At 65.1% G+C, this 16,402-nt stretch overlaps 5 protein-coding genes across 6 annotated transcripts; 2 read left to right on the forward strand and 3 right to left on the reverse strand.

Moving 5' to 3' along the window:
• The first annotated feature begins 847 nt into the window (after nucleotides 1-847).
• On the forward strand, nucleotides 848-1,683 carry TAC3 (tachykinin precursor 3). Of its 2 annotated transcripts, XM_065753864.1 has the most exons (4): nucleotides 848-934; nucleotides 1,003-1,099; nucleotides 1,225-1,254; nucleotides 1,379-1,683. In XM_065753864.1, exons 1-4 carry the CDS (start codon nucleotides 848-850, stop codon nucleotides 1,555-1,557), a joined length of 393 nt encoding a protein of 130 aa, XP_065609936.1. In that variant the 3' UTR covers nucleotides 1,558-1,683. The 2 variants fall into 2 exon arrangements, with proteins under 2 accessions (XP_065609936.1, XP_065609935.1); XM_065753863.1 differs by lacking the exon at nucleotides 1,225-1,254.
• Nucleotides 1,684-1,967: 284 nt separating this feature from the next.
• Nucleotides 1,968-5,509, forward strand: ZBTB39 (zinc finger and BTB domain containing 39). The gene is made up of 2 exons (XM_065753886.1): nucleotides 1,968-2,017; nucleotides 2,956-5,509. The coding sequence occupies exon 2, from the start codon at nucleotides 3,064-3,066 to the stop codon at nucleotides 5,182-5,184; it is 2,121 nt and encodes a 706-aa protein (XP_065609958.1). The 5' UTR covers nucleotides 1,968-2,017; nucleotides 2,956-3,063; the 3' UTR covers nucleotides 5,185-5,509.
• A 2,271-nt stretch (nucleotides 5,510-7,780) lies between these two features.
• Nucleotides 7,781-9,901, reverse strand: GPR182 (G protein-coupled receptor 182). Its single transcript, XM_065753851.1, has 2 exons — nucleotides 9,706-9,901; nucleotides 7,781-9,044 (listed from the first exon to the last, which is right to left on the reverse strand). The coding sequence occupies exon 2, from the start codon at nucleotides 9,034-9,036 to the stop codon at nucleotides 7,945-7,947; it is 1,092 nt and encodes a 363-aa protein (XP_065609923.1). The 5' UTR covers nucleotides 9,037-9,044; nucleotides 9,706-9,901; the 3' UTR covers nucleotides 7,781-7,944.
• A 2,064-nt stretch (nucleotides 9,902-11,965) lies between these two features.
• On the reverse strand, nucleotides 11,966-13,514 carry LOC136059741 (retinol dehydrogenase 7-like). Its single transcript, XM_065753858.1, has 4 exons — nucleotides 13,098-13,514; nucleotides 12,772-13,030; nucleotides 12,275-12,438; nucleotides 11,966-12,195 (listed from the first exon to the last, which is right to left on the reverse strand). Exons 1-4 carry the CDS (start codon nucleotides 13,408-13,410, stop codon nucleotides 11,966-11,968), a joined length of 966 nt encoding a protein of 321 aa, XP_065609930.1. The 5' UTR covers nucleotides 13,411-13,514.
• Nucleotides 13,515-14,584: 1,070 nt separating this feature from the next.
• Nucleotides 14,585-16,210, reverse strand: LOC136059738 (retinol dehydrogenase 16-like). Its single transcript, XM_065753853.1, has 4 exons — nucleotides 15,856-16,210; nucleotides 15,530-15,788; nucleotides 15,056-15,219; nucleotides 14,585-14,938 (listed from the first exon to the last, which is right to left on the reverse strand). Exons 1-4 carry the CDS (start codon nucleotides 16,166-16,168, stop codon nucleotides 14,721-14,723), a joined length of 954 nt encoding a protein of 317 aa, XP_065609925.1. The 5' UTR covers nucleotides 16,169-16,210; the 3' UTR covers nucleotides 14,585-14,720.
• Between the last annotated feature and the right edge of the window lie 192 nt (nucleotides 16,211-16,402).

Genomic DNA, 16,402 nt, shown 5'->3' on the forward strand with positions numbered 1-16,402 from the left:
CTCTCCTCTCGCCCACCCACGCCGTGCCATGGGCAGAGCCCCTTATTTAACTCCGCTCCGCAGCGGTGCTCGGGGTTTCATCTCTGTCGGGCTGAGAGCCATCGCTGCAGCCGCCATCGAGGGCACAGCCGGCGCTGAGCACCCTGCACCGCGTCCCTGCATCTCGCACCCCTGCACCAGGTACCGCATCCCTGCACCAGGTCCCCGCACCTGTACCAACACGGGCTGGGGGGCGGGGGGGGTCAGGGTTGGGGGAGAGAAGGCTGAAGGCACTGCTGGGACGTGGGGAGGGCTGGGGGTGCTGGGAGCGGGGCTGGCCATCAGCATGCGTGCACGTGTGCATGCGTTGGTGATGGTGTGCAGGTGTGAGCGTGCCGGGCTAGCCCGTTTGTGATCTGTGCGTGTCTGTGCTCGGTTTCGTGCACATTTTCACGTCCCTGCATGGCACAAACCGGCACTACGGGCACTGTGAGGTGGTGTGGGTCTCCCAGGTCTGCAGCAGAGCTGTGTGTCCCCCCCCCTGCATCCCCACAGCACTGCTCCTGCCTCACATCCCCCATACAACATCCCCGGTAACGCATCCCCCCATAACGCACCCCCTATAATGTTTCCCCAATAACACAACCCCCAACACGCATCCCCACAGTCTTTCCCCGAGCCCCCCCTCTTCCCCGTGTTGCAGTTCCTGCCCCCCTCCTGCATCCGGGTGCGAGCCCCCAGCCCGCACCTTCCGGAGGGGGATTTCAGCCCGCATCACCCGCTCACCGCTCCTCGCCCAAGTTCAGCTCCGGATCCGGACCCGACGCTGACCCCCCCCCCTCTCCCCGGTCCCCCCCTCCGCAGGACGATGCGGAGCCGCGCGCTGCTCGCCGCGCTCGCCCTGGCATTGCCGCTCGCGCTCGCCGCCCCGCCGGGCCCCGCACCGCGCTCCCAGGTACGGCCGCACCGTCGGGGCTCGGGGGTGGCACCGCGCGGCTCCGCTCACCGCTCCGCTTCCCGCAGAGGGGTCCCGGCCCGGAGCCGCTGCCCTGGAGAGCCCGGGGCAGCCCGGGGACCGCCGTCGCCGCTCTTCTGCAGCTTCTACGGGAGGAGGAGAACGGTGAGAGCGGGGCGGGGCGGGACGCGCGGGGCCGGGCAGTGTTGGGGTGGAGGGCGGGGGGGGCTCTCCCGGTCCCGATGCGCGCCCCGACGGCAGCGATCAGCGCCCGCTTCTGTCTCCCGCAGGTCCCCCGGCGCCCGCGCCTCCTCAGAAGCGTAAGTGCCGCCCGCCCCGCACCGCGCCCGGCCCCGCACCGAGGCGGGGCCCCGCGGAGAGCACAGCGCGGAGGGGGCCGGGCCGGGCCGGACCGGGCGGGCGCTGACGGCGCTCTCTCCGCAGGAGACATGCACGATTTCTTCGTGGGGCTCATGGGGAAACGGGCGGCGGAGCCCGGGAGGGCGGCGGCGAGCGCGGCCGGGACGGGACACGTTGAACGCGACCCCTCCTCCGCCCGCTGCTCCCCAGGACCCCCCCCGGACGGCCCCCGGGCTGCCGGGCCCCCGCGCCTCGCGCCGTGAGAAGCGGCGTCGACGGGGCGTACGGGACACAGCGGAGCCGTCGCGGGAGCCCCGGGGCCGCGCTGAGAGCGGCACACGCGTGTCCGTACCGCGCTGTACGCGCACCGCACCCATACAGCACCGCACAGCCCGGAGCCGCGCCCGCCTCTGTGTGTCCGCGCCGGGGGTGGGGGGGGGTTGGGGGAGGGGGTGGGAGAGGGGGCGGGGGGTGAAGAGTGTGTGGGGGGGGGGCCGCTGTCTATCGCGACCTTCCTCGTATCGCGACTCGGACCGCCCCGCGTTCCCCCCCCCGCAGTTCCCCTCCGGGCCGCGGCGGCGCTGTGGCCCCGTCGGAGCGGGCGGGCGGCGGAAGGCGGCTCCGGTGGCGGCGGGCGCGGGCGCTCGGCGCGGCGGGCGGAGGGCGGAGGGCGGGGCGGTGCCTTTGTGTGAGCGAGCGGGGATGGTGCGGGGCGCCGGGCGGGTAAGGAGCGGCCGCGGCGGGACGGGGCCGGCGACCGCGCCCCCCATGGACCCCCCCTCACCCCGGCCCCGGTCCTCTCCTGCGGGGATCGCGGCGCCGCGGCCGTTCCCACGTCCCGGGGCCGTCGGGGCGCGCTGGAGGCGGCCCCCTTCCCCTCCCCCTTCCCCAGGCAGCGCCGCGGTTTGTTGGGGTTGGGGGGGGTACCCTTCCTGACCTTACTGCGAGAGCCCTGGGCGGTACGGGGGGAGAGGGGGGACACGGACCGAGGGGGGGGGGGGTTGGGGGGCCCCCACGAGCATCCCTCCTCCCGAGCCCTTTCCCCCTCCACCCCACCAACCGCCGGCCCCGGGCACGTTTCGTCGGACGGAGCCTTCGTGGAGTGGCCTCAGCACAACTTTCACAGCGGGACAGAGTTTGGGAGGGGGTTTGGTGGCTTTCAATGAGCCCTCCCACAACGAGGGGGGCTTCGGGTGGGCTGGGAGGTCGAGAGGGATCCGAGGGTTTGGGGGAGGGGAGGCAGTAGGGCTCGGGGCTGCAGGGCAGCAGGGTTGGGGGCAGTGGGGCTGCAGGCTGTGTCTCAGCACTGTGCTGTGCAGCCCCTGGCTGTGCCATGCGGCCCCTCGGGCTGTGCTGGGAGTCAGGGCCAGGTCCTGCCAGGGCAGAGGTGATGGGGGATGCGGGGGGGGGGGGGGGGGGGGGGGGGGGAGCCATGGGTGAGTCCTGACCCGGACAGGAGCACTCCTGGGGTGGCTGCAGAACCGACCCCGGCCCCAAGATGAGCAGTGGGGGCATCTGCAGGGCGGCACCATTCCTCCTTGCTCTGCCCCAGCTCCATGTGAGAGCTGTGCCCGTGGCTGTCCCCCAGGTGAGGTGCTGGAACGATGTCTCCTTGTCGAGATTTTAACTTTTTCTCATGTTTCTCCCCCCACCCCCCCCAGAGCCCCTTGCCCTGCCACTCGCTGGATGCCGGGCAGCACCTGCTGCCCCTGCTGCTGATGAGGGCGTGAAGGAGCAGCTGAGCAGGAGAGGCCCCCACAGCTGCTAAGATGGGCATGAGGATCAAGCTGCACAGCACCAACCACCCCAACAACCTGCTGAAGGAGCTCAACAAGTGCCGCCTCTCCGAGACCATGTGCGACGTCACCATCCTGGTGGGCTCGCGCTCCTTCGCCGCGCACAAAGCCGTGCTGGCCTGCGCCGCCGGCTACTTCCAGAACCTCTTCCTGAACACGGGGCTGGACACGGCACGCACCTACGTGGTGGACTTCATCACACCGGCCAACTTCGAGAAGATCCTCAGCTTCGTGTACACCTCGGAGCTCTTCACCGACCTCATCAACGTGGGCGTCATCTACGAGGTGGCGGAGCGGCTGGGCATGGAGGACCTCCTGCGTGCCTGCCACTCCACCTTCCCCGACCTGGAGAGCACGGCCATCCCCAAGCAGCCCCCCCTGACCGCAGGGGACGCCCGGCCCGGTGCTGTGGGCAGTGCTTCGGAGCAGAGCCCGGTGCTGGGGGACTCCAGGGGGAGCGTGGAGCACTTCGGTGCGGAGCGTGGCTATGTGCTGCATGGGGAGGGAGCGGGTGGCTACAAGGAGGAGGAGAGGAGCGACGGCGGCCACGCTGTGCCCCTACTGCAGCCCCCGCTGCCCCCCAAGGATGCAGACCCGGGGCCGTTTGCTCCCGGTGCTGTCACAGCGGCGCAGCCTGGGTTGGGCGGTGCGAGCATCATGCAGAGCACCGCGGGCTCGTGCCCGCAGTACAAGGTGCAGAGCAACGGCGACTACGGCAAAGGTGGGTTCTTCACCGCTGATTCGTCCCTGGACGTCTCCACGGGGAGCAACTCGTGTCCCAGCAACAGCGAGCACTGCAAGGAGCCGGGCTTCGTGCCCATGGACGAGCTGCAGCTGGAGGAGCTGGCCGAGGATGAGCTGCACTTCGAGGACGCCAGCGAAGAGCTGGGGCCGTCGGAAGAGGTGATCGAGCTGAGCGACGACAGCGAGGAGGAGCTGGCCTTCGAGAGCGACGGACGCGACAGCAGAGCCATGCCCTGCCAGGTCTGCAAGAAGGTGCTGGAGCCCAACATCCAGCTGATCCGGCAGCACGCCCGCGACCACGTCGACCTGCTCACCGGGAACTGCAAGGTGTGCGAAACCCACTTCCAGGACCGCAACTCCAGGGTGACCCACGTGCTGTCCCACATCGGCATCTTCCTCTTCTCCTGCGACATGTGCGAGACCAAGTTCTTCACGCAGTGGCAGCTCACCCTGCACCGCAGGGACGGCGTCTTCGACAACAACGTGGTGGTGCACCCCAGCGATCCTCTTCCCGGGAAGGCGGGCGCCTTCGGTGCGGGGTCGGGCGCGGATTTGTCGTGTGCCACGTGCGGGAAACCTTTGGCCAAAGATTTCCACACCGTCCGCAACCACCTCCTGGACCACGTCAACCTGAAGAGCCAAACGTGCGGCGTGTGCGACCAGCGGCACCTGAGCCTGTGCAGCCTGCTGTGGCACGCGCTGGCACACCTGGGCATCGCCGTCTTCTCGTGCTCCGTGTGTGCCAGCAGCTTCGTGGACCGGCAGCTGCTGGAGAAGCACTTGGCCGTGCACCAGAGCGTGGAGGAGAGCCTTTTCCGCTGCCACTTCTGCGGGCAGAGCTTCAAGCTGGAGGCGGCGTACCGCTACCACGTCAGCCAGCACAAGTGCGGCGGCGGCGGCGGCGTGGACGCGCGTCCCGGCTTCGGCGAACGGCTGCAACCGCAGAGCCTGCAGAAGAGGAAACTTCCCGAGGAGTTCCTGAGCGAGGAGCTGGCGCTGCAGAGCCAGCCGGGCAACAGCAAGTACAGCTGCAAGGTGTGCGGGAAGCGCTTCGCCCACACCAGCGAGTTCAACTACCACCGGCGCATCCACACCGGGGAGAAGCCGTACCAGTGCAAGGTGTGCCACAAGTTCTTCCGCGGCCGCTCCACCATCAAGTGCCACCTGCGGACGCACTCGGGGGCCCTCATGTACCGCTGCACCGTGTGCGGCCACTACAGCTCCACGCTCAACCTGATGAGCAAGCACATCGGGGTGCACAAGGGCAGCCTGCCCCCCGACTTCACCATCGAGCAGACTTTCATGTACATTATCCACTCCAAAGACGCCGAGAAGAACGCGGACAGCTGATGGGGCGAGGAGGGGCAGGGCCGGGAGGAGCTGCGGAAAAGCGTCGTTTCTTTTATTTAACGGTCAGGCGTCGTGGATGGATTCCTCCTTTTTATTTTTCTTTGGTTTCTTTTTTCTTGGTTTCTTTTTTTTCCTCTTCTTTTTTGGCCTTGCTAGGGCTGTTCAGACTGTACGAACCAACAGCGCGTGAGCTACGTCACTGTTCCCGAGAAGTCCGTCGTGTTTACTTACCTCTGATCCCATTAGGGGCCACCGAGTTTTGTGTTCTTAGCGTTTCTCACTAGGTTTGGAATCTAGGTTTTGTTCTGACACCTCTGAGCCCACCGACTCGGCTGACCCGCGGTCGGAGCTGACCCACGAACCGATGCTGCTACGACTTTCTGACACCTGACCTCAGCAGAGAGGGACAGAGCTGGAGCGGGACGGTGCCGGGCTGGAAGGAGAAGGGAAGCAGAAAGGAAGGAAGGACGGATGGTTCCCGAGCACGGCGGTGTTTACACCGGGAAGGGTGGGACCGTCCCGTTCCCACCTTATCCCAGTGTGGGGCAGAGGTGGAGAGGAACCAACGTCGGGGACAGCGCAGCGTGAGTCGGGGCCGCCCTCCGCTATCTCGTACTACCTCACAAACAGGAAGCGCCGCGGGCCGCGCTCCCCGCGCGTGGGGTGCCCCCCTCACCCCCTCCCCCGCTCCTCTGTGGCCTTGGGCAAGTCACTTCACCTCTTTGCCTCAGTTTCCTCATCTGTAAAATGAGGGTGGTGACCCTCGTGGTGCCGACCTACCTCCCTGGAGCGCGCTGAAGAGCACCGGCTCACGCTGCGCCGGTGTTAGCGGAGCACGGAGGGGACGCGTCCTCATCCTCCCCCCCCTCACCCCCCCCTTCCCTCCACCACTCCGTGTTTTGCTCCGTTGCGGCCGTCCTGCTGATAGCACACATCCTCCTGTCCCATCCCAGCACTGCAGAATGAGCTACTGGCGGTGCTGCCCGCTGCTCCCTGCAGGATGCCCACTACTGGGATGGATGAAGGGGGGGGGGGGGGGGGAACTGCCGCATCCTCGAGAGCCCCCCCCCCTCCCAGAGCTGCGGGCACCCCTGCATCCAGCCAAGCTGTGAAGCAAAAGCCTTTTGTGCACATAAACCAAAAAAAAAGAAGTTTTACACTGAAACGCTGTGGGGCAGAGCAACCCCCCCCCCCCCCACCAGTGAGCACAGGGACAGAGCCCTCCCTGCCTGCCGCTTCGGGGTGGGGGTGGGGTTTTGGGGGGGGGCCTCAGATCCCCAATGTCTCTGTGTCATATCCTTCCCTGCGAATTATTTCACGTGGAAGCGCGATGGGAGTGAGCTCTGCTCTGCTCTGCTCTGCTCTGCTCCCCCCACAGCACTGGTTCTGGGGGTGCAGCCCCGCGTGCCCCCCCCCTCCCATTCCCCCCCCACCCCTGCAGCGCACCCCGAAGGATCCCCTTCAAGGAACGAAGCAGAAAGAAGAGCGGAACGCGTTGCTGTCTAACCTCCTCGTTAAGTTAATCGTAGGTACTGACCTCCTGATATTTAAGTGTTTACTATCTATTTGCTGTAAAGTTTTGTATATTTTGTAAACTTCCCCCCCCTCCCCTCCCCCCCACCCCCCAAGATCGTAGATGTCTAAAATCGTTGTACATCGGGTTCTTTTATACTCCATTGTTCAGCACAAAGTGTGGTTTTTTATTTAGAATAATAAAAACGGAAAACGTTGACCTCTCGCATTGTATTTTTTTATTAAAAAGGTCCTTTATGAGACAGGAGCGGGGGGGGGCAGCTCTGGGGGTGGGGGGGCTTGTTAGATTTCCAAAAGTGAATTGAATGGGTAAAATCCCGGCTGTGAGGGGCAATGGGAGAGCGGTGGGTGCTGCATGCTGGGGTGGGGGGGGGGGGGGGCTGCTCCCACTGCTCTGTGCCAGGGGTTTGGTGCAGCCCCGGCACATCCTGCCCTGTGCTCCTCAGGGCAGGCATCCTGTCCCCGGATCCGGTCCGATTTGCTTATGCTTCATTTTCTTGGGCAGCTCAAGGCCTCCAGATGGATGAATTCCCTCCGGTGTCACTTTCACCTTCCCCTGCCCAGGGCCCGACCCGCATACGGAGCATTACTGAGCAGAACTGCGGCCAGGAGGAGCTTTCTCCAGATGCTTCAACTTCTGTCCCGTGTGGGTCCGGTGCTGCTGAATGCAGACGGGACCCCCAGCTCCCATCCCGGCAGTGTCTGAAGGATGAAGACCAGCAGCTGTGGGTCTGAGGTGCCGCATTGTAAAGCTGTGCTGAGTGGTTCCTCCCCATGCTGCAGCTCAGCACTGTGCTGTGTCAGCACCCCGCGCTGCAGCACCTTCGTTTCAGCGATGCCGAGCTCTGTGCTGGGTGCTGGCTGCGTTAGAGGAGTGGATTTCATCCCCATCCTGCTCAAATAGCATCAGAGTGGGAGGGCAGCGCTCATCCCACACCTTTGCAATGGGGTCCGGGCATGAGCTGGGGGCTGCAGGGCGTGTGGGGCTGCGTGGGGTAGGGTCCATTGCTACAGGCATTTCTCTAGGAAAGAGGAACATCTCTCTTGTTGATACTTTGGCTAAATAGGTTCAAATAGTGCTCAGAGGTGACACGTCCATGATTCCCACTGAGTGTGTTGCCCTCACCGACCAGAAGCAGCATCGGAAAGCAAAGCACTTGCTGGACGGCGTGCTCATGGGGAGCTGCCCGGCCCCATGCCCACCTCAGGTGGGCATCCCACTCTCCCTTAGCTGGGCACGCCACCGTCCTTTGCGATGACGATGGAGTGCTGTGTGGAGGAGGAGCCCTCAGCGCCCTTCTGCCCGTCTGCGTCCTTGGGGACGTACCTGACCACGGCCGAGATGAGCTTGCTGCGGAAGCTCTTGCTGAGAAAATTGTAGAGGATGGGGTTGAGGACGCAGTGAAGCAGTGTGAGGCAGTCGATGATGTCGTAGAAGAAGTAGAGAAAGTGGGAGAAGGAGCAGTGCAGGACGATGTGGGTGCCGTCGAGGGTGAGCAGCGTGAGCAGGACGTGGAAGGGCAGCCAGCTGAGCAGGAACGCCGCGATGTAGGCGTAGATGAGCAGGCAGTGCCTCGCCCCCTCCGGCTTCGAGCGGCGGACGAGCCGCGCCGTCAGCACGTTGAACACGGCGATGATGGGGAACGGGATGAGGAACCCAACGATGGTGGTGGCCAAGCTGACCGCCAGCGCCCACTCGTCGTAGGTCTCAAAGGGGGCCATGAAGATGCAGATGGGGTCCCCGGTGTTCACCAGCTGCATGTGGGACACCTCCACGAAGGGGATGGCCATCGCCAGGACCCAGATGCAGGCGCAGATGAGGCGGCGCGCGCGGTGCTGGTGCCGGTGCCAGAAGGGCGAGGAGCCGCGCAGAGAGACGTAGCGGTCCACGCTCAGGCAGGTGAGGAAGAAGATGCTGGCGTACATGTTGGCAAAGTAGAAGTAGTGCGTGAAGCGGCAGAGGAAGCTGCCCCAGAGCCAGGTGTAGTCCAGCACCACCTCCAGCATCCAGACGGGCAGCGAGAGCAGCACGCCGAGGTCGGCGATGGCCATGTGCAGCACGTAGAGGTTCACCAGGCTCCGGCTGCTGCGCGTCTGCCAGTTCACCCAGACCACGAGGAGGTTCTCCACCAGCCCCACCACGAAGATGGCGAGGTAGAGCACGAAGACGGCCACGCGCTTGGCGTTCTCATCCAGGCTGAACTCGCAGGCGGTGTAGGTGTAGTTGAAGAGGTGGAACAGCTCGGACAGGTTGTGGTACTCGCCGTACTCGCTGGGGATGGTGGGCGTCCCGCTCGGGGCTGCTGTCACCTCGGCCATGCTGGGAGCTGCAGGGAAAGGGAAAGCGATGAACCTCAAAGCGCTCAGTGGTGCTGGGAACCCCCCCTCCCCGGGTGCTGAACCACGGAGACCCCCACAGGGTGACTCCTCTCTGCAGCTTTCTGCCGACCCTGACGATGTTCAACAGCAGCACCGGGATGTGGGATGCAGATCCAGCCGTGGGTGTCACGCTGCTCATCAGGTTCTGCTTCACGTCCCTCCGCCTCTTTGCCCCGAGGGGTTTTATGAAGACCCCTCCAGAAACAGCAGTTCTTATTTATGAGGGGGGAGGCTGCGGGGAACAGCCTTCATTTGACCACGGGAAAAGATCAAAATGGACCAGAGAGAAAATCTGAGCAGCGCAGCTGAGAAAAACAGTGTCTCTGCCGGCACAGCTCAGCTCTCCGAGCTCCCGAGGCTCTTTTTAATCCTACGGGATTTTATCCCGACCTGTGAATTCCCACATCATCCCTCTAAAATATCCCCCCTCCAGCGGATCCCAGCACAGCACGCGGAAGGGACCCGACCCCGGGGCTGCCGACGGCACCGCACAGCACCGCAGCTTTGGGGCACCGCCGCCCCCCGCAGCTGTGCCCAAACCCCCGGAGCTGCCCCGCGCTCTCCGCTCGCGGTGGCGATGGGACGGCGGGGTGGGGGGACGCGGCTCACCGGGGTTGCGCGGAGCGATCCTCGCGGTGCGGCTGCGGGCGCTGCTCTGGGAGTGCGGGGCTGCTCTCCAGGCTCTCACCCCGCAGGAAATGAGCGCGGCAGCCCCATATCCTGAGGCGGCACCAAGCGAGGGGACGTGGGACGCGGTGTGTGCCCGAGGGCGGTGCGTTGGGGTGGAGGATGCCACGGACAGGTGCTGCCCTCTACGCGGGGCGCATCCGTTTCAACCCCATCCCCACGCGGGATTTGGTGGCACGGAGCCGTGGGCGGAGCGTGGCCAGGTGTGGGTGGAGGGAATGGATCCTGGGAGCTTTGAGCCCGCGGGATGGGGTGGGCTGAGGGGAACGCGCTGTGCCCGTCCCCGCGGCGACGCGCGGGGACACTCGGGCTCTTTGTTGGGGAAGGATGACAAAAGCAGCACAGCGCGGTGCTGTGCGGCTCAGCATGGCACGGCACGGCACAGTGTGGCACAGGACAGCGTTGGCACGGCTCAGCGTGGCACAGCATCGCACTGAAGGGTCGGGGCACTGCATCCCCCCGGGCACTGTCTCTGCGGTCGGAGTGCCATCCCCGCAGCAATTCCTCTGCCCGGCAGCAATTAATCAGAGCTGGGCAACGTGCAGGGGAAGGAAGGGGGCTTAGCCTTGCCCCGCGCTGGGGAAGGGGCTGATAGATGGATCGTTTTGCCTCGGGCTGCAAGTCCTGCAGAACAATTGCAGGAAATCTCCTTTTCAAGAGCAGACAAGACATCGTCACCAACAATCGCTCGGAAGGAAGGCACGGAGGGAACAGGGAAGCGCGTGCATGATAAGCGGGCGCTCTCCCAACAACGTGAGAGGTGGGGCGGGCAACGAGAAGGTATCGACCGTCTGCAAACGGGAACCGGGCTTTGCTTCGCCCCACTCCGAGGATGCCGTGGGCTGGCATCGTCCTCATGAAAGCGGTGCACGCGGTCCGGCTGTGACGGATGCAGAGTGTGCTGGGAAGCTCTTGGCGTTGGCGTTTTGCCTCCCTGGGGCTCAGGAGCAGGGGTCCCGGACTTGCAGAGCTCCGGTGTTGGTGGCACAGCAGAAGGGCTGCGCGGTGTGGGTGACCCCACAGCATTCGGACCCTGGAGGGGGCGGTGGGAGCTCCGCTCCTCCGAGCTCTGCTCCGTCAGCACCGAACTGGGATGCTCAGAGAGCACCGCATCGAAAGCACCGTCCCAGAATGCCGCCCCCCACACCCCCCCTTCCCCCAGGGCCCCATTTGTTTGGAGATTGATGGGATAAGGGGCCCCTCCCTCTCCGGAAGGGCCGTGCTCAGAGGCCCCGGCTTGGGGTGGAGAGGCCCCAGGGATCTCATTGTGGGGGCGGGGGTGGGGCAGAGGGGCGAAATCCCATGGGAGCCTCTATCCCATGGAACTGAATCTGGAGCCGCCATTCCCTCGGGTTTTGCACTTTGCCTCTGTCGGCAGCGCTGCTCCGAGTGCTGTGTCCTCCCCACGCAGCCCCCCAGGGACACGCGGGGACGTGACGCTGTGCAGGCTGCTGGGACCCTGCACCCACCGAACCTGCAGGAACGCTTTGCTTCGCACGAGGGCCCCTCGCCCTCCACACCCCGCATCGCCCCGCATCGCCCCGGGTCCCCGCACGAACTCGACCCCCGCACGCGTCAGTGGGAGAAGGGGCGCGGGTGGGCGGCGTGAGGCTGCGCCGAGCACTGCTCAGTCCTGCAGGCAAGTGCACAGCCTCGGGGGCCCAATCTCCCCAATCGTCATCGCTAATTATCCCTTAATTAAAGGTATGAAGGATGCGTGAGTCACCGCCCACACATCTGATGTGCCGAAGCGCAGCAGCACCCACCGGTGCCAGAGGACCCCGTGGGCGCAGCTCTGGGGCAGATGGGGCTGCACAGATGCAGCCGGGAGGGAGGAGGTCTCGGGGAGGGGGCTTTCCGCTCCTGTGCTGAAAATGGAGCAGAAAATGGAGCTGACTGCAGCCCCCTGCAGCTGCGGGAGGTGGGAGCTGGGCAGAAAGTACCCAAGAATGGGGAGGGATGGATGCTGTGCCAGCTGCTGGAGGGGCCCTGGCACGGCTATGCACAGGGGCTTCGTGCCCCTCTGCAGCGTGCAGCTGCACGCAGCCCCGATGCAGGGGGGGCTGCGAGCTCAGAGGGTGCTGCTGCGGAAGGGAAAAACGCTTTTAAAGAGGTCCTGCTCCCGCAGGAGCCGCCGTGTGCAGCGCGTTTATTGAGCAGCGGATCGGGCACAGGGATGCGCTCAGGGGCGGGTGGGGGTCCCGCAATCCGGCTTTGGCAGCACGAGGGCGGTGATGGCATCGCAGAGCCACGCGGGGCAGTAGCTGAGAGGCAGAAAGAAGAGGAGCGCGTCCCACCCGGCGGCGTAGCGGCTGCGGGGGCTGCGGGAGAGCAGCGCGTGCTGCATGCGGGAGGTGACGCGGGACAGGCGCGGGCTGCTCAGGCGGTGCAGGAGGACACTGCGGTGGGCGTCTGTAGGGCGGGTCGGGGGGGTCAGCGGGGCAGAGGGGGTCAGTGGGGTGGCTGCAGTGCTGCGGGGGGGTGTACTAACAGGTCTCCAGGTAGCGGCGGCCGTAGGATGCCCGGGTTTCTGCAGGGAGCCGCGCCCACAGGCGCTCCAGATCCTCCGCTGCCGCTCTGGGGTCGGTCATCCCCGTTCGGAAACCGCCGGGTTCGATGATGGAGACCTTCACCCCAAAGTGTCGCATCTCACGCCTGAATGGGGACGGGGACATCAGCACACCGGGCACTGCCACTGCCCCCGGGGTGGGACCCAACACTGCAGGGCAGTGGAGACCCTTAGGCACACACTCACCCCAGAGCTGGCGCTCCTCCAACCCCTTTCCATCTTTGCACAACTGCTGGCTCTCACCCGCCCGATTCCCAACCTACACGAACACCTTTCACAAGTCCTCCCCTCAGCTCAGTGCTTTTCCTTTCTATTGGGACAGGAGGTGCCCGGGGGAGACGAGGAATGGTGAAAGCAGGACAGAGGCAAAACAGTGCTGCTCTGCTACTGCCAAACCCATGCAGGACACAGCACTGTACCTGAGGCTGTCAGAGAAGGCCTCCACACCAAACTTAGAGGGGCAGTAACCCCCCCCGAAGCAGGCGAGCCGGCCCATCACGCTGGCCACGTTGACCACACGGCCCCGTGCCCGCTTCAGCTGCGGCAGGAGGCTGAGCGTCACCTCGATCAGCCCCACCAGGTTGACGTTCAGCACCTTCACAAAGTCTTCCTTCCTCAGCCACTCGTTGGGGGCGGTGGGGATGGCGATGCCGGCGTTGTTCACCAGCCCCCAAAGCCCTGGAATATGGACAGGGTAAGCCAGGACCCCCGCAGTGCCCCCAACCCACTCGGGCCCCCCTCCTACCTCTCTCCCCCACGCGCTCCTGCACCCAGGCGGCGGTGGCAGCGATGCTGCTGCTGGAGGTGACATCCAGGAGCACGGTCTGCAGGCGTGGTGATGTGTCCGCCCGCAGCCGCGTGGCCCCCTGCTCCGTCAGGCAGCCCGCCAGCACCCGCAGCCCCCGCGCATCCAGCTGCCGTGCCAGCACGCTGCCGAAGCCCGAGTCACAGCCCGTGATCAGCACGAACTTCTCCGTCAGCCCGGGCACCGTCTGCCGTTCACGGTGCCAACGCCGCAGCAGCCACAGCCCCAGGAGCACCAGCAGCCACAGCAACATCCTCACCGGGGGAAGAGAGGGGCTAAGTGTCCCACGCGCTGCACGTGGGCTCCCTGCAAGGACCTGTGGGTCAGGGTCGTGTTGGGTCCTGGCTGTGCCCCTGTAGCTGAGAAAGCACTGCTCCAAGCACGCTATGCTGGGGGCTGTTCCCTGGATTTGGGGTCTTTGGCTCTTGGGGGTGAGTCCTTGTGCTTCCCTATCACCCGCCACCCCATAGGAACCCATTGCAGCTGGTGCTGAGCGAGGTGCTGGTTCGTGGCTCTTGGCCCTACCTGCCTCCATAACCCCCACTACCTCCCCCCTCCCACGATTTCCATTCCTATAAGACACGTATGACATTTTCCTTCATCGTGAGGAAGACGCACTGAGGCTGTGGTTGAGTGCAGCCTCACTGCGCTCCCCCAAAGCACAGCACCGCAGTGGGGCAGCTTCAGAACGGCACCCATCACCCCGCAGAGCTCCCACCCCACTGACCACAGCACCGGGACACCCCCAGTCCAGCCCTGCCCGACACATCACCCTGCACTGTGCCTGTCCCGGAGGAGCTGTGCCTGTGAATACCACACCACAAACCCTGGGGTTACCTGGGCAGGTCTGCACCGCACCACGCGTCCTCGCACAGCCCACGTCCACGCGTATAAATAGAGCTCAGTGCAGAGGAGTGGTGCCACGTGATGTGGGGCAGCAGTGGGGGCAGCGGTGCCCAAAGTGCTGCAGGCGGTGCTGTGGGGCGGGCAGGATTGCACCAACGCCGGGATAAACCCCAAGTTCCCTCATCCTCACTGCCTCGTGTTGCACAGAGCCACGTTCCAGGAGTGCTGCTTTGGCTCCGTAGCAGCTGCTCGTGCTGGTGGAGTGCAACCTGAGGCCGTGCACAGTGCCCAGATCCACAGTGTGGGGCTGACTGCCTCACACCCTCCACATGGGAAGCGTGTGAGGATGCGGTGATGCCGGGATGAGAGCAGAGCAGCAGTGCTGGGGCTGGGAACTCCCTCTCTGCGCAGTGGCACTGGGACAGCCGCCCGCTCACCAGCAGCTCCTGAGTGCCTTCAGCTGCAAGTGGGCATGGGCTGTGCAGGTTGGGGGCTCGGCAGCACCGTACCGACTGCTCCCCCATGAGCACAGCACTGCCTCGGTGCACCAGCGAGGGAAGGAGCACAGCTCAGTCACACCGTGCAGGGAGGAGGAGGTCATCTTTATTCAGCAGCAAATAGTTCGTCAGCCGTGGCTGATGTAGAACACGGAGATCTCTGGCGCAGGATGATGCCGGCTCTGCCTCGCACACCCGGCCCTGCGCTGCCCGCACCAACTCACTCACTCTGGGTAGGTTTTGGGTAGGACCAGGTGAGGACGATGTCGCTGAGGGCAGAGGGCAGGTAGCAGAGTGGGATGTAGAGCAGCTTGGCGTCCCAGCCAGCTGCATAGCGGCGGCGCGGGTGGCAGCTGGTCAGCGCGTGCTCCATGCAGTCCGTCACCAGCGAGAGGTTGGGGTTGCACTTCTTCCCCATTGACCGTGTAGCTGCCAGGACTGGGGGCAGAGGGAGGGGGCAGGAGCTGACCTCGTGCCAAAGGGACCGAGAGGCCCTGGTGGGTTCTGGCACAGCTGAGCACTGCAGTGCCGGATGGGCTTCGGGGATGCACTCACACTCCTGCAGGTAGTTCTTCCCATAACTTGCTTTGGTTTCATCAGAAAGCCTCTCCCAGATGCTGATGAAGCTCTTCTCCATGGCCTCAAAGTTGGTGATGTTCGTCTTAAAGTAGCCCGGCTCGATGATGCTCACCTTCACCCCGAAGTTACGCATCTCAAGCCTGGAAGGCATTGACACCATGGGACAGGAACAGCACTGGGGCTGCGTGGGGACGGCCTCACACCGGGGCACGGTGGGGAAACACAACCACACAATGCACCCCGTGCAGCCCAGCACGTGACTGAGGCAGTGCACGAGCAAACACTGACCACAGTGGGATGGGGTGGAGTCAGAGCAAACATTGGAGCTGTTGCAACGGACGTGCAGCGGGGCAAGGTCCGAGCAGCGCGTTTCCCTGCCTGGTGTCAGCACCCCACTGCCGGCAGGCAGAGGACAGAGAGGCACAGCCATGTGAGGAGCACAGGACTCACCGGAGGCTGTCAGAGAAGGCCTCCACACCAAACTTAGAGGGGCAGTAACCCCCCCCGAAGCAGGCGAGCCGGCCCATCACGCTGGCCACGTTGACCACACGGCCCCGTGCCCGCTTCAGCTGCGGCAGGAGGCTGAGCGTCACCTCGATCAGCCCCACCAGGTTGACGTTCAGCACCTTCACAAAGTCTTCCTTCCTCAGCCACTCGTTGGGGGCGGTGGGGATGGCGATGCCGGCGTTGTTCACCAGCCCCCACAGCCCTGGAATATGGACAGGGTAAGCCAGGACCCCCGCAGTGCCCCCACCCCACTCGGGCCCCCCTCCTACCTCTCTCCCCCACGCACTCCTGCACCCAGGCGGCGGTGGCAGCGATGCTGCTGCTGGAGGTGACATCCAGGAGCACGGTCTGCAGGCGTGGTGATGTGTCCGCCCGCAGCCGCGTGGCCCCCTGCTCTGTCAGGCAGCCCGCCAGCACCCGCAGCCCCCGCGCATCCAGCTGCCGTGCCAGCACGCTGCCGAAGCCCGAGTCACAGCCCGTGATCAGCACGAACTTCTCCGTCAGCCCGGGCACCGTCTGCCGCTCACGGTGCCAACGCCACAGCAGCCACAGCCCCAGGAGCACCAGCAGCCACAGCCACATCACGGGGCAGCAGCAGCAGGAGAAGGAAAAAGAGGAAGAGGAGGAGGAAGCTGGGACTTCACACAGCAGAACGCTGCAGAATGGTGCAGCCCGAGTGCTGGCTCAGACCTGGGTTGACCTTGGACTTGCCCAACCCCCTGAGGCCAGGCAATAATCATTGCCAGCAGCGGGGCCGGGTCTGGGAGCAGTGCTGTGCCAGCTCGGCTGCACGCAGGGCCGGGCAGCAGCTCAGCC

This window comes from Cyrtonyx montezumae, unplaced genomic scaffold, assembly GCF_038088225.1.
Source record: "Cyrtonyx montezumae isolate F1298 unplaced genomic scaffold, pur_monq_1.0 scaffold_85, whole genome shotgun sequence".
Classification (NCBI taxonomy): Eukaryota; Metazoa; Chordata; class Aves; order Galliformes; family Odontophoridae; genus Cyrtonyx; species Cyrtonyx montezumae.